This window comes from Ochotona princeps, chromosome 25, assembly GCF_030435755.1.
Source record: "Ochotona princeps isolate mOchPri1 chromosome 25, mOchPri1.hap1, whole genome shotgun sequence".
NCBI classification, from domain to species: Eukaryota; Metazoa; Chordata; class Mammalia; order Lagomorpha; family Ochotonidae; genus Ochotona; species Ochotona princeps.
The window spans coordinates 23,548,669-23,565,533 of record NC_080856.1 but is presented as its reverse complement, the minus strand read 5'-3'; the positions used below and the strand labels follow the sequence as shown (position 1 = coordinate 23,565,533).

The following is a 16,865-nucleotide window of genomic DNA, read 5'->3' as shown; positions in this document are numbered from 1 at the left end:
CTTTTGTATAATAAAAATCTTTCTGGGTCTGGCACAATGGTTCAATTGGCTAATCCTCCCCTTGCAAGCGCAGGGGTCCCGTGTGTGCATCAGCTCATGCCCTGGCTGCTCTACTTCCCGTTCAGTTCCATCTCCCCCACCCCTAACTTTATGATACAGTTCTATAGGTTCTCAGGTTTCCCATCCCCTCCCCCACTTCACACTCCCCATTGATTTCCCCTCTAGCATTACAACGGGTAGTCCTTCAGGAACAGTCATTAGTCCATCATTTCGCTATTGAAGTGTTTCCCGACATTATAGGCATGGACAATGTCACAGTCCAGCTTCACACTGTCAGGATACATTCAACAATTTCACTGGGAGTCCATCTTTGGTATGGATGCAAAGAAGCATACTGAAGGATATCTCCACATCGGGACCCAACAGTCTTCTCTACACTTCTATTATACATCCCCTAAAATACACAGCCAGAAAACATAGTCCACGACAGAGCAAAAAACAGAAAATTTATATCAACATGAAGTTAGACAATATTCAGCTTCAGCTTTGTGGCCTAGGAAACCAGTAGAGGATGTCCCAAAGCCTTGGGCCCCTACATCTGCATGGGAGACCCCGAAGAGGCTCTTAGCTCCTGGCTTTGCATCAGCTCAGCTCCAGTCACTGCAGCCATTTGGGGAGTGAACCTGTGGATGGAAGATCTTTCTTTGTCTCTCCTTCTCTCTGTAAGCCTGCCTTTTCCAATAAAAACTAATCAAACATTTCTGGAACCAGTACCTGTGTCATACCAGGTGAGCCACTGCCTTTAATTCCAGCATTCCATGTAAGCAGCGGTTGGCATACCTGCTGCTCCATTTCTGATTCAGCACCCTAAGTGCCCCAGGAAAAGCAGTGAAAGATGGCCCTACAATGTGCTATGTGGCCCTGCGACCTATGTGGTAGGCATGTGGAGCTTAAAACACAGAAGAAGTTCCTGGCTCCTGGCTTCAGCCTAGTGAGGTCCTGGCAACAGCAGTCGTCTGGGGAGTGAACCAGAGAATAGAAGATCTCCCTCACTCACTTTTTCTCTAACTCTTGCAAGTAAGTGAATCTTCAAACAATAATAAAAGTAATAATAGCAAAATCCTTAAAGCATGGACATACCACACTAATATATTTCTGAAAAGTACCAGAGACCCCTAAAGGTCTCTTTGGGCCTTGCATAGTAGCTTAGCATCTAAAATCCTCGCCCTGCATGCACCTGGATCTCATATGAGCGCCAATTCGTGTCCCAGCTGCTCCACTTCCCATCCAGCTCCCTGCTTGTGGCCTGGGAAGCAGTGGAGGATGGCCCAAAGCCTTGGGACCTTGCATCCGTGTGGGAGACCCGGAGGAGGCTTCTGACGCCTGGCTTTGGTTCAGCTCTGCTCTGATTGTCGTGGCGACTTGGGGAGTGAACCATCAGACATAAGATCTTTCCATCTCTGCTTCTCTCTGTAAATCTGACTTTCCAATTAAAAATAAATAAATCTTTTTTTTTTTTTTAAAAAAGGTCTCTGTTTCCTTATATGAGGATCTTTAATCTAATGCATTCTAGGAATCATGCCTCTTGAGACACTGGTTTTTCTGAAACCCACACTGATTCTTTGCTGCTGCTTACCTTCACATCTGAAAATACTGTTAGTCTGTCCACCCACGCTATTTTCATTACTATAATGAGGACATATTGCTGAAGTGTGTGCCAATTGGTAATCTGCTAAGTATAGGAGCCTCAAATTCCTCCACAGTGCTTCCTTTCACCTTAAGGTTCTAGTCTAAACTACCATCATGTCCTAGCTAAAGACCATCTGTCTCTACTACATCACACAGGAGGAGGACTGGAACCACACGGCTACCTGAGGCTACCTGAGGCCACACACAGTCAACCTCACTGTTATCTTCCTTAGCACTGCTAGGATCCTCTCTTTAGCAATCTTTGGAACAAACCTAGTTCTTCCTTCTTAAAAAGAACACAATGGCTTTCAGTCTTTCCGCAATTCCTCACATGGTTTATTCTTGTCAAGGCACCATTCTACAGATAATTAATTCACTAAAGTTATTTTGCTTTTCTTTGTAAACTCTTCCATTTTTCTCTATTTTCTATAAGGATATGAAGTAATTCTCTTTAAGACAAATGATTTTCTTTGTGACTTCCCAAATACTTGATTTTTCAATGACAATTTAATAATCGGTTCATATTACAAGTACTGCTTCATAACACTCAAAAGGATAAAAAAAGATAAACTTCAGAAAGCCAATCAAATTTGCAATCAAGTGATCTTGAAAGTCACCCATTCTTCAATGAAATAGATTAATATAACTGTTTTCTACAAAGTGGCTGGAAACCAATTTTAAAATGTGATAAAATTTTTGAAATTCATAAAAATCATACACACACACATATATATAGTTTTCACCAAAGAAAATAATATGGTTTTCATTTAGCCTTATATTCACAATTCTTAAAGTATATCAAATGTTCAAAATGGTACTACAATATATGTAAATAATTATAAATAAGGGGTTCTATATTAAGGCGACAGATGTTTGTAGTAATCTCTAAGATGACAAACAATGCATTTCAGAATAGAAATGCACAGTTCTAACTACTCTAACACTTCAGTTAGTACACTTAACCATGTTGTACACTTGCTCAAAAACAACAAAATCCAGAGAATGAATTTTTTTTTACTCTTTTTAGAGTTAGAGGGGTTTTTTTCAATACAATAGTTCAGAACAAAGACCTACAAAAGACATTTTAATGCCAGTGCTATCTCTTATCAATTGATAAATCCAGACACATAAGCTCTAATTTCTCACATGTAAAATGAATATTGCGACGATTAGCCTAGAATTGTCCCAAGGGCCCAACAAGTAAACAGCTACTTCCTTCTGAACCCAGACGTCTGTCCTTTTAACCTACCTTTTTTCTCCTAGTGTGTATTAGCAAATTAAAGCAAATTTACCTCTACAAGTAATATATAATATGTTTCCCTAATTTCACATAATTCTTGAAGTACTTACCTTTCTACATGCAGGACAAAGCCCATTTTCATCAGTGCGAATTCGATGCCAACAAAATCGGCAAATCTGGTAGCCACAGGTGCAAGGGAAAAAGTTGATATCATCTATCTCCAGGGGCTCCATGCAAAGAGGGCATTCCACAGGGTCTTCCTTCGCATCAGGACTGCGAGACATCTTCACGTTTATCAAACAGCAGCAAAAGTTTATAATAACTTAAGGGAGAAGGAAGTTCAGCACAGAGAACTAAAACAGAACTTTGATGACCTGCATAAAAAAATATATATATACTTTATTTAACAATCAAAAATCACATCGTCCAAAAAAGAAATACTAACCAGGCAACTTATGCTAACATCTTTAAAACGATTTCAGGAAGGATTTTTAAAAACATTCACATCAGGGTAAAATGTCTATCTTAGGTTTCGAACTCAACAACACTTACTTTTGCTATCATACAGCACTAATTAACTTATGAACATGTTAACATTTTAGAGAAATGAATACATATTTTCTCCTCTAAAATATTCTCTTTGATCTACAACACTGGCCACCCAGCTAAGGACTATTTCTTCTAAAATGTGTCACAATTTACAAAGCACAGCATTGAAAAGGACTTCAGTCATCTATTATTACATATTACTATCAAACTTTGGCATAGAAAATATTGCTAAGATTAAAATCATTCCAGAAAATTTAGAATTAATTATATACCAATATACCAATAAAAGCTTGTAGAAAAATATGCACATTAGTCAAAAAGTATTTCTATCATAATGATATAAAAAGCCTAGAAGAAACAACAGACTCTCCTACCCCAAACATTTCTTAAAAATTAAATACTACTTTTAAGACTATGGAGAGTTAAAAAAAAATTTAGTAAAGATTGTCAACAACAACACAATAAAATAGATTATAAAAAAAAAAAAATTTAAGTAACAATTTAAGTTAACATCACTTTATATTTCAAGGTGAGGATGAAATCACTATTTTGAATTAAAAACAGAGCTTACAAACGTATAACCCCACTTGAGTCCCAATAAAATCACAGGGATTATTCTTAAGTTTACATAAAAGAATAAATGCATGATAATCATTTTGAAGCACCATTTTAAAAAGTGGGAATTTGGCCTATGAGAAACCAAGTTGTACTACAAACTTAGTCATTTAAGTAATTTCATTAGTGTAAATATAGACAAAAGAGCAAAGAATGAAAATAAAGAACCTAGAAATATATATGAATTTATGTTGTTGTAATATTGAATAAAAGTAATATTACAAGTAAACTCATGAATCTTTTTATAAATAGTATAAAGACATTAAACTGTAATTTTGAGAAGACATGTGTATATCGAACTTCTACTATAATCAAAATAAATTTCAAATGACCTAAGGAGTATACCTAAAAAGTTATACACAAACTGTTTCAAGTATTGGAATAAAAAAGTCAATCAAAACAATCTTGGTATACAAAAATCCTTGCAAGAGGACCCCCTCCCAAACCAAACATCCAGGATTTAAGCACATTAAGCAGAAAACAAAAACAAATTAAAGGCAAGCATCAGAGGAAAGTCTTTTATATGTATTGTAAGTATCCAGGATGAATAAAGGGATGTTACAAAGCAGTAAGAACAAAGCAAGTAAGTTAACAGAAAAAATGAAAGCAGTATGTGCTGGGGAGTTCATAAAAGAATTACAAGTGACTGGGACTAATATTGTGGCCTGTAACAGTGGCACCAAACTTGTGTCAGGCTGCTCCACATCTGATCCAGCTCCCTAACAACAGACTGGGGAAAGGCAGAATTCAAAGGCAAACACACTGCCACACTTAGCACCTTGGAGAGTGCCACCCAAGCAGGTTACCAATGTTCTCACACAGGATAAAAAGTAGGAGGGTAATCTAGCCTGGTAGAACACCTGACTTCTGCAGCACATTTTCCACTGGGTGGCTATATGATCTCGAATACAACACTCTAAAGCTAAAGGCATAATTTACTCATCTAAAAATACAACGAGACACAAATTCATAGGCAAGTTCAAGTATAAAGAGAATTCCTAAATGTACTCCTTCTGAACTAAGTTTTTAAAATAAGCACTAAAAACTTTGGATTTGAGAGGCAGAGAGAAAGGTAGGGATGCAGAGGTACAGGGAGGGAGGGAGGGAGGGAGGGAGCAGGAGGCAGGGTAAATACACAGTTCCCATAAACTTGTCCAGAAATTGAGAAAGGTTGAACTCAAGTCAGGTGCTGGGAACTCAATCCAGATTCTCTGTGTGGGTGGCAGAAATCCAAAGATGTCTCCTCTGGGCATCATCACCAGGAAGCTGGGGGTCAGGAGCTAGGGATGCACATCAAACCTGGGCATGTGAACAAGAATCTTAAGCACTGGCTTAACTGACACCTAAATGCTCACTTCTAGGATCAACTCTGAAATAAAATCTCACCCTTCCAAATATCCTAACCAAAATCATAACTAAGGGAAGAACTATATTTCTTTTTTTAAAAAAAAAAAAAGATTTACTTCTTTTTATTGCAAAGTCAGATATATAGAAAGGAGAAGACAGAGAGGAATTTCTTCCATCCAATAAATCACTCCCCAAGTGGCTGCTAATGCACGGTGCGGCGTCAATCCAAAGAAAGGAGCCATGAACTTCCTCCAGGTGCAGGATCCCAAGGCTTTGGGCCGTCCTGAATGGCCTTCCCAGGCCACAAGCAGGGAGCTGGACGGGAAGCTGGGCTACCGGGATTAGAAACAGCACCCATACAGAATTTTGGCATGTTCAAGGTGAGGACTTTGGCCACTAGGCCACCACACTGGGCCCAGAATTATATTTCTTATGATAGTCAACTAATGCGGTGCTGGCACAATGGCTAACCTGGCTAATTCTCAGCCTGCAAATGCCAGCATGATACATGGGCACCCTTCCATGTCCCAATTGCTCCACTTCCCATCCAGCTCCCTACTTGTGGCCTGGAAAAGCAGTCGAGGACAGCCCAAAGCCTTGAGATCCTCCAACCTGACCTGCATGGGAGACCCAGAAGAAGCTCCTGGGTCCTGGCTTCAGATCAGCTCAGCTCTGGTCACTGCAGCCACTTGGGGAATCAACCAGTGGATGTAAGATCTTTCTCTGTCTCTCCTTCCTTATGGATCTGCCTTTCAAATAAAAATGAATAAATATTTAAGGAAAATAATGAAGCTGAATTTAAAATTAAAATGAATAAAACAAAAATATATTTTAACAATAAAAGGAGTCTAACGATGGAATGTCTGAAGATGTTCCTTATGGAAAAGAAAAATGATCACAGAATAATCAGAAATTAAACAAGGGAAAGTGAAGGAATAACAAATAAATCATGTATTTCTATATAAAACATCTACATCTGTTATATTTAAAAAATAAAACAAACAATATGCCTAGTTGGTAAGGTAATAAATAGTATAAACTGCTCCATCGGTAACTTCAAGAACAATATGAATGGCAAAAATTCAAGGAAAATCACACACTCTCCTAATATTGACAGAGAAAACAATAAAGCTATGAGATTAAAATGTTAATGTACAATCTCCAGCCCCATTTCTTATGCAAACCAATGGGTGCTGCAGCAAATTAAAAAAAGAAAAAAAACCTTAATGTACAGACAATCAGCATCAGCACGTTACTAACTGGATGCTCTCTCAGGAGGAGGCCACGAGGTCAAGAAATTAAAAGATAAGTCTGATCAAAGCATTATTAATAAGACAAAATCAAATCTGCACAAGATCAAAGAGACTAATTAGTGTGCTAATTAGTTTTCTCCCACACTCCTGCAACCTGTCAAGAAAAACAGTTGCATATATCAACATATTTTCAGTTCAGAAATTTATAAAAGCTTAATTTGGGTAAAAAGTGCTTAACAGAAAAAAGCTTCCTGGTCATGTGCCAGGGAAGGCAACAGATGACAGTGCACCGACTAGGGCCCATCACCCACGCAACGTTCTGGGCTCCTGTCTTCAGCCTGGCCCAGGTACAGTTACTAGGGGAATTTGAGGTACAACCTTTCTCTGCCTTTATCTCCTGTTACCCTTTTTATTTTTCACCTTTTTTATTATTATCATTTTATGATACAGTTCCATAGGCCCTGGGATTTTCTTTATCCCTCCCAAGTACCCTCCCCCTCAATGAGTTCCCCCAAATGACAACTATAGTATAGTTCTTCATAAACAGTCATGTCCATCATTGTGTGCATGGGCAATGGCAGAAGAGTCCAGCATCCTATTGTCAAGATATAGTTAATAGCTTCATTGGAAGTCTATCTTTAGTCTGTAAGTAGAAATGTATACTGCATTGTATACTCACATCTGAATACGATAGTCTCCATTATACAGTTACCATACATCCCCTTAAATGAAAAGCCACAAAACAAAATCAACAACAGAAAGAAAAAAAACTTGTAATGCCATGAAGTTAAATAACATGCTATTAATGCCTAAGGGATCAATGAAGAAATGAAAAAGAAAACCAAAAAACTTCTTGAAGAAAATGATGTATGATCTATGAATCAGTAAAGAATTTAATGAGAAAGCATTTAGAAAAGATGAAACTAAATTTAAAAAATCAAAATCCATTAGATATAATTTCTGCTGGCATTTGTTGGTGAGATGTGTCTCCTGTGGGCAACAAACAGATGGGTTTAACTAATCTATGATGTTTGATTGATGGGTTAAATCCATTTACATTCAGGATTAATATGAATGGGAATTTGGTCCTGTAATTTTAGCAATGGGTTGTTCATTGATTTAGTCTTCTGTTACTTTACTGGGATGCTCTTCATATTTGCCTTTGGTTTTGGTGGGTGGAATTCCTCTGTTCTGTGAAGAGAACATCTTTAATTATCTTCTATAGGGCAGGTTTGGAAGAGGCGTATTCTTTTAACTTTTCTTTACTGTGGAAGAATTTTATTTCATTTTCAGACAAAGGAAAACTTTGCTGGGTACGTTATCCTGGGCCGACAATATTTTGCTTTTTAGAATCTGGAATACGTCACTCCATTCTTTTCTGGCCTGCATAGTTTCCTGTGAGAGGTCTCCTGTGAATTTAATTGGCATTCCTTTATAGGTCAATTGATTTTTTTCATGTGCACATTTAAGGATCTTTTCCTTATGTTAGACTGAAGAGAGCTTGATGATCAAGTGTCTTGGTGAAGATCACTTTTGGTCAACCCTGCTGGGAGTTCTGTGCCCCTCCTGGATCTTGTTTCCCAATTTTCTCTAGATTGGGGAAATTTTCTCTTATTATTTCATTGAATACACCTTTAATCCCAGCTTCTCTTTCTGTACCTTCTGGGACTCCCGTAACTCTTATTTTTGGCCTTTTAATAGTGTCTCTCAATTCTTGAATACTTTTTAGCTTTTTGTTTGTTTCCCCTAGTTACAGGAAGTATCTTCTAATTTTGAGATTCTTTCTTCTGCCTCCTTCATCCTATTTTGGAGATTCTACACTGTACGCTTAATTTGTTCCACTGTATTCTTCATTTCTAATGTATCAGCTTTCATTTGATTCATTTCCTGTGTGATATATTCCTTGAACACCTGCTTTATGTGTTTCTTGTTGTGGATAAGCTTTACATAGCGTTTTAAATTCTGTATCCCCTATTTTTTCGATGTCTTCTGGTTATCAAGTTCTTCTTCTTGGGGCAGGTTTCTAAGCTAAGCTATGCCACCCACAGGTCTACATTTCAATTTTACTTATTGCAGTTGGTATATGGCTCCTTGTTTGCAGTCACTTGTGCCACTCCCTCCAGCGAGTTCCAGGTGCGGGTTCTCATATTAGACTTCCACTATGGTCTCTGTAGCCCAGCTCCTGGCTCACCAGTCTCCACTACTCCCTGTGATACTGTGCTGAGGATGCACTGCTGTCTATACAACCTTCCTCCCACTTCTGGTTTGAGAAGGTCCCAGGATTAGGGAGACACCAGGTGACCTACATAACTAGATTGCTCGTGGTGCAGATCTTGCCAGAACCTAATGGCCGTAAATCTGAGGGTCACACGGACCTATTTTGACCCATACAATGCCAAAGTCACTATTATTTTCCCTATGGGACCAGTGCAATGCTCTGAGCTCAGTGAGTTCGCTCCAGCTCAGCACATGCACAGCTCACTGTTGTCCCTGCAGTCCTAATTACACTGTACACAATGGCTGGTGCCTGATGTGCCACTACTACAGTTCTTGATCTGCCAGCCATCTGGTCTGAGGGCTACTCAGAACTATCTTGGGTGGAACCTGTAGGATGCCACACTGCTGCAGTTCACTGAACCAGATATGAGTTCACTCCCAGCTCAGTGCATGCGCAATACTGTCCATAGCCTTTGCCATCCTATGCAAAATGGCACAAGACTTGGCTCTAGGTGGTGGACTGGGCTGTGAAATCTACCCTGTTCCCTCATTGCCCATCTGGGATCTGCCACTCTGTCTCTGCTCCTGGTTTGAGCAGGAGACCAGCAGGATGGGCAGTTCTTTGGGTTCACCTCCTGAGCTCCCCAGTGAACATCCCTCCCCACCTTGTTGCTGGTAGAGTTCCGGCTGCTGGTGGAGTTCAGATCACCTCTTGCTGAATGCTGCTGCGGTAATGGTCACTACAACACCACAGTGCTGTGTCTACTGCTTTCCTGTTGGCAGTGAATATCTGGGCAAAAGGAGACGCTAAGGTAGACTATGTCAGCCAGTGGATTCTGGAGAGATTACATCGTGCTTGGAATGGCGAGATTGGCAGCAATTCAGAACTGGTGAACGATCCAAACCACTTGAGCAGTGCCCTCAGAGAATGTGCCACATCAGGGACCCTGGGATGGGTGGGAGATTGGATGGGGCTTCTCCTTTTATCTCCCTTCTTACCCCAGACACAGAAAAAGAAATGTGGAAATAATGGTCTTACCCACTTTCCTGTAGCCCTTGACCTTCTGTGCCCTAATCAACTATGTAAAGATTATCAAAATAAAATAATAATTTAAAAAACAAAAAAGAAATATTCATTCAAGTAGCAAATGGTCTATTTAAATAAACATATATCTTAAATCATTGCAGGGAATTTATACCTATTTTTGTTTTCACATCAAATTTATTCTGCTTAGTTTTATGGAATGGAAAATACAGCTCCTAACATTTTACAAAGTGAAGGTCTCATCAAACCCGTAATCCGGGGGCACCATTGGATCTGTACACAGGCATCCCGATACAGCCATCAGTTCAGGCCCCAGCTGCTACTTCCAAGCCAGCTCCCTGTCAGTAGCCTGGGAAAGCACTGGAGGATGGCCAAGTGTTTTCACTCGCTTACCCCACATGGGAGACCTGAACGTGATTCCTGCATCCCGGCTGCAGCCTGACTCAGCCCTTGCCTCTGTGACCCTCTGAAGAGTGACTACGCTGATGGAATATCTCTCTCTCCCTCGTTGTACAAAGCTGATTTTCAAATCAATACATTAATCAATCTTTTTTCCAAAAAACAAACAACAACAAAAATATGTATAACACTCAATGAAAAAGAAGCCCTTGGATTCGGCGCAACAACATAGTGGCTAAACTCATTGCCTTACACATGCAGGGATACCACATGGGAGTCAGTTCATGTCCTGGTGGCCCCACTTCCCATCCAGCTCCCTGCTTGTGGTCTGGGAAAGCAGTCAAGGACGGCCCAAAGCCTTGGGACCCTGCAACCGCGTGGGAGACCCGGAAGAGGTTCCTGGTTCCCGGCTTCGGATCGGCGCGCACCGGCCCGTTGCGGCTCACTTGGGGAGTGAAACATCGGATGGAAGATCTTCCTCTCTGTCTCTCCTCCTCTCTGTATATCCGGCTTTCCAATAATAATAAATCTTTAAAAAAAAAAACCACAAATAAGTCTTAAAAAATTAATAGCAGGATTGAGTGATTGCAACAGGCTGTGTGTTCCACAAAATGTAAAATCTTTCAGTGTTTAACCCCTTTTGCCAAAGCCATACTGATAACTAGTTGAGACTTCTTTTTCTTTTTTTTTTCTAAAGAATTATTTATTTTTATTGGAAAGGCAGATATAAAGAGAGGAGGAGAGACAGGTGTCTGAGATACCCTCAGGAAGTGGCTGAGAGCTGGACTTCCAATCCCATTCACATACCTTTGGCAGGTAGCACGAAGATGATGCTGTACAAAAATTCTACAACTAAATACCTCCTGGAGGCTTTAGAAGGGTGGCACACGGAGGCCACGGAAGCAACATTTCCCCACTCTTACACCTCACACTATCCACCTCTTCACCAGGCTGTTCATCTGTACTAAACATAATATGCTTTCTAATAAGCCAGTAAATGTTAAGTAAATGTTTGAGTCCTGTAAGCCATCCTAGCAAACTAATCAAATCTGAGTAGGAGGTTGTGGGAACCCTGATTTCTAACCAGTCCGCACAGGGCACAGACAGCAACTCTTTGCAGCATGCGTCTGAATCGGAGAAGGCAGCAGTCTGTGGGACTGAGCTCTTAGCCTGTGCAACCTAACTCAATATACAAATGTCAGAATTGAATTAATAACACAACATTCAGTCGGTACATGCTGGAAAACAGCTTGGTGTGTGGGGAGAGCCTCCCCATATCTGGTCGCAGAAGTACGCTGTATCAAGGACAGAGAACATGATAGAGAAAACCTTTTTCTTTTCCTTCACACAGGCCTCCACTCTAGCAGGTGTATGAAAGAAACTACTAGCACTTCTGTAAGATGTAAAAACTCCTTTATGTATCTTCATACTCTTCATGCAAAACTTGAAAAATTAAATAATTTATTGACAAGGGCTTATTTTCCAATTAGACAAAATTAGAGAATAAACACATTACTAAAAACTATTTAACGCATCACAACACTTCTCTGCCACAAAACAACAATAAAATCAAGGCCATTCCTTTTTTTTTTAAGTAAATCAGCTTTATTTATTTTTTTTTTTTGGAAAGGCAGATATACAGAGAGGAGAGAGAGCAAGATCTTCCATCCGATGTTTCACTCCCCAAGTGACCACAATGGTTGGTGCTGCGCCAATCCAAAGCCAGGAGCCTCCTCCAGGTCTCCCAGGTGGGTGGCAAGGTCTCAAAGTCTTGGGCCATCCTCAACTGCTTTCCTAGGCCACAGGCAGGGAGCTGGATGTGAAGCGGGGCTTCTGGGATTAGAACCGGTACCCATATGGGATCCCGGCACGATCAAGGCTAGGACCTTAACTGCTACGCTATCACGCTGGGCCCAATGCAGGCCATTCTGAATCACACAAGTGAAAGCAGTAAGCAAAGCTGTTACTGAACTGTCCTTCTTCTGGTTTCCCCAAAGCTAAGCGCAAAAGCATCTTGTGTGCTCCCCAGTCTGTCCCGAAAGTGTTCCAAGTATTACGTTTTAACAGGTCTTACACACTTTAGTCCACACCCCACCTTTTTTTAGAGCATGCTGTATATGCACAGAAGGGACTCAGAGCAAAAACTACATGTCATGAAACCTAGGACTGTGCAAAGCAGGAGAACGTAACTGGCAGCCAAAGAAGCCAGAGCAACAGTAGAACCTGAGTATATCATAGCTTCTTCAGAACAAGAGGTTATTTAAACATGGAAATGCAAAAATTTAAAAAGTATCTTACAAGCCAAGCACGATGGCTCAACTGACTAATCCTCTCCCTCCAAGAGATGGCATCCTAGATGGGCGATGATTTGTGTCCTAAATGCTCCACGTCCCTTCCAGCTCCCTGCTTGTGGCCTGGGACAGCAGTTGAGGACGGCCCAAAGCCTTGGGACCCTGCACCCGTGTGGGAGACCTGGAAGAGTTCCTGGCTCCTGGATTCAGATCAGCTCTGCTCTAGCTGTTCTGGCCACATAAGGAGTGAACCAGCGGAGAGAGGATCTTTCTGTCTCTCTTCTATAAATCTGCCTTTCCAATAAAAATAAATAAATAAAATAAAAACAAAAATCTTAAAAAAAAATTTAAAAAAAAAAACTATGCTGGCCTGATTTGAAGCGACTCCAATCCAGATTTGCCTTGCCCTTCCCCATCCACACAAGGGGCAGATGTGAGACAATATTCTGCACCTGGGATCTCCCCTGGCTCCCGGCTTCAGATCAATTCAGTTCAGCTCCAGCTGCTGCAGACTTCTGGAGAGTGAACCAGTGGGTGGAAGATCATCTCCCTCTGTTTCTCTCTAAGCAAATTTGCCTTCCAAATAAATAAATTAACCTTAAAACATAAATAAATGAGGGCCCAGCAGGGTAGCCCAGCGACTAAAGTCCTCACCTTGAATTCGCTGGGATCTCATATGGGTGCTGGCTCTAATCCCAATGGCCCTGCTTCCCATCCAACTCCCTGCTTGCAGCCTGGGAAAGCAGTCAAGGATGGCCCAAAGCCTTGGGACCCTACACCTGCGAGAGAGACCCAGAGGAAGTTCCTGGCTGCTGGCTTCAGATCAGCTCAGCTCTGGCCATTGCAGCCACTTGGGAGTATACCAGTAGATGGAGTATCTTCCTCTCTGTCTTCACTCCTCTCTATCTGACTTTCCAATAAAAATAAGTAAATCTTTAAAAAATGAATAAACAAATAATCATAGGAAACCTGTACCAAGTTCTTAATCACTTCACTTCAAATTAGAATTGAATCTGGAAAAGCAGCTGAAGATGGCCCAGTACTTGGGCCTAAAATCCACATGAGAAACCCAGATGGAATCTCTAGGTCTTGGCTTCTACCAGCCTAGGACTGGATTTTAAAAGCACTTGAAAAGTGAACCAGCAAGTGGAAATTCTCTCTCTTCCCCCTCCCTCTGTCACTTTGCCTTTCAAATAAATAAAATAAATCTTGCTGAGGTGGGGGAGGAAACACAGCAGTTTCTTTAGGGAACGATGCCTACCCACTCTTTCCATTACTTGGTACAAAAATAACTTTCCTTTCATCAACTCCCACTGAAGGCTGATTATTTGGTGAGATCTCAAGTGAACAGACTCCTTGTGGCCCACTAACAGTTACAGTCTTATTAAGTACTGAAACATAGAACCATTATCTTCCACTACAATTACTGTAAAAACTACAATGTAGGCATTAATAAGGGAAAAATGTAAGAATGAAGCCAATGAGAGTGACAATAAACATACAAGATAACATGCTAAACACAACAGTAAATCATACTATTCATATCATGTAAAAGCACCTAAAATTCAATAGTGGCCCGAACATCACCATGTATTATTTCAAACAATTTTTTTAATGCAAAGCAAATTATGTCAAGTTGCTTCTAACACCTGCAACACTTCTAGAAGATGTAATACTACTAGAAGAAGAAGAAGAACCTATAGATACATATAGTACTTTTCTAGTAAACAAGCATATACAAGATTAAGCGGATATTTACATCGACTCACAAACCACAGAAGAAAAACTTGCCTAATACATTCCTCAGTAATTACTAGATTGAAAAAAGATTGTAGTAAAATTAAAAAAATGTGTAAGTGGCTGACATCATGGCATGTAGGTTAGTAAGTCTCTGCTCCCAGTGCCTGCAGCCCATATGGGAAACAGTTCAAAATGTGGCTGCTCCATTTCCAATCCAGCTCCCTCTTTGCGGCCTGGGAAAGCAACAGAAAAATGGTTCAAGCCCTTGGGCCCCTGCACCTTGGCAGACTAGGAGGAAACTCCTGCCTCCTAGCCTCAGACTGACCCAGCTCCAGTCGCTGCAGCCATCTGGGGAGTAAACCAGTGGATGGAGGATCTCCCTCTCTCTTCTCTCTACTCCTTGCTGATACACACCCTAGCAAAGCAGGCGATGGCTCCAGTGCTTGGGTCTCTGCCACTGAGACGTGGGAAACATAGACTGAGCTTCAGGCTCTTGGCTTTTCTCTGGCTCCACAGCAGATGGCATGGGCACTGGAGGAATGAACCTACAGATGAAAGATCCCTATCTCTTTGTCTTTCAAATAAAATTAAAATAATTTCTAATTTATAAAGCAGTAGAAACTTGTAACATAAACAAACGTCTCTACAATTTTCATCCAAAAAGAAAAGAGAGTGATTTCATCTGAGGGTCAGTATTATTATCCTGGCTCTAACCTTAAGGAGCTGGACGTGGTCTGATTTTTCAAAATTTTTTAACTTAGAAGCAGATCTATGACACACACCAATTATGAAGGACACTATAAAGAACACTTCTATCACTTATCAAGAACATTATAAGGAGCATTCACACCTATTTTTAAAAAGGAGGTGGGCAGTGGAAGATAGTCCAGTGCTTGGGCCCCTGTTAACTCTTATGGGAAACTTAAATGGACTTCTAGAATCTTGATTTCAGTCTGGCTCAGCCCTGGCCTAGTCCTGGATAAGCTCACTTGTTATTATTCGTGGATGAACCAGTAGACAGAAGACCTCTCTATTATCTCTCTCTCTCTCTCTCCCCCTCTCTCTCTCTCTCAGCAAACCTTTTACTTTTTTCCAAATCAAAAAAAAAAAAGATTTATCTATTTTTTATCGGAAAGGCAAATTTACAAAGAGAAGGAGAGACAGAGAATGAAAGACCTTCCAGCCACTAGTTCCCTCCCCAAATGGCCACAGCACCAGAGCTGAGCCAGTTCTAATCCTGGCAGCCCTGTTTCCCATCCAACTCCCTGCGTGTGGCCTGGGAAAGCAGTCGAGGATGACCCAAAGCCTTGGGACCCTCCACCCACATGCAAGACCCAGAAGAGGCTCCTGGCTCCTAGTTTTAGATCAGCTCAGCTCTGGCTGTTGTGGCTGCCTGGGGTTGAATTATCGGACAGAAGATCTTCCTCTCTATATATCTGACTTTCCAATAAAAATTTAAAATAAATATTTAAAAAAGGGAGATAAGAACTCACAATCCACAACAGGGTTTGTTAATAAACATAAGCAGCTATGTTTGTAATAGCCAAAATGCAAACAATCTAAATGTCCACCAGTATGTGAATAAACTGTAGTAGATTCATTCAATAGAATACTAATACTACAATATCATTCAGCAATAAAAAGGAACTGCTGATAGATCTAACAGGGATAAATCTGAAAGTATTAAGCTAAGTAAAGACACCAGCCACAAAATTATTGCATTTACAAAAATTCCCTTTCAGCCAAAACTAAACTCTGGTGACAGAATCAGAACAAAGGTTGACTCCATGTGATAGATACTGAGTAGGATGGACCAAAAAATAGTCTCTAGGGTAACTGAAATATTCTAAATTATGGTGGAGATCCAGGATACATGGGAGTATGCATTTTCCAAATGTATTACATGTATTTAAGATTTATATTTCAGTGCATTAAATTACACCTGAAATTTAGAAAAAAAAAATAACGAATAAAATCTCTGTTTCTCTTTACCCCTGCAGAACAAGGAGGCAAGCTTGCTCTGTTAGAATTTGGTTCCCCTATTCAGCTGGAGGTGAAAACTTGGGAAACAAAAGGATCCAGTAGAGGCTAGAGGGAGGAAAGAGAGAGAGAAACAGCAGTTGCCCGAGACAATCCTACAACGCTAAACCTGGATTACTCAAGACAATCGTGGGACACTGTACAGCCGACCTTGAGAATGAGGGCTGGGAGAGGCTCTGGAGCAATAGGACAGGTTTCAGTGGATTTAAAACAAAGGTCACTCTACATGCCACCACCATTTCACCCGTTTCTGACTTCTTGTTCACACTAAATTACTACACAAAGTAACTAAAACTGTAAATAAAAGCAACTGCATGATACCATGTTACTGCTACATGAAACATTTAAACAATGGTAGCTAATTCTAAAAAAATGTACAGTTGGAGAGCTGACAGTATTATAATCCGGTTCAATCCTTTGGGAAATGCATAATGAATAAA

The 16,865-nt window shown here is 40.5% G+C and overlaps 1 protein-coding gene across 7 annotated transcripts in view; it reads right to left on the bottom strand.

Annotated features, from left to right (window-relative positions):
- CNOT4 (CCR4-NOT transcription complex subunit 4) overlaps positions 1-16,865 on the bottom strand; it is a 109,451-nt gene that overhangs the window by 68,163 nt on the left and 24,423 nt on the right. For all 7 annotated transcript variants that reach the window (XM_004594386.3, XM_004594390.3, XM_004594387.4 and 4 more), the window contains exon 2: positions 3,040-3,303. In XM_004594386.3, coding sequence (XP_004594443.2) covers positions 3,040-3,213 — 174 coding nt within the window. In that variant the 5' untranslated portion in view covers positions 3,214-3,303. The remainder of the gene's footprint in view (positions 1-3,039; positions 3,304-16,865) is intronic.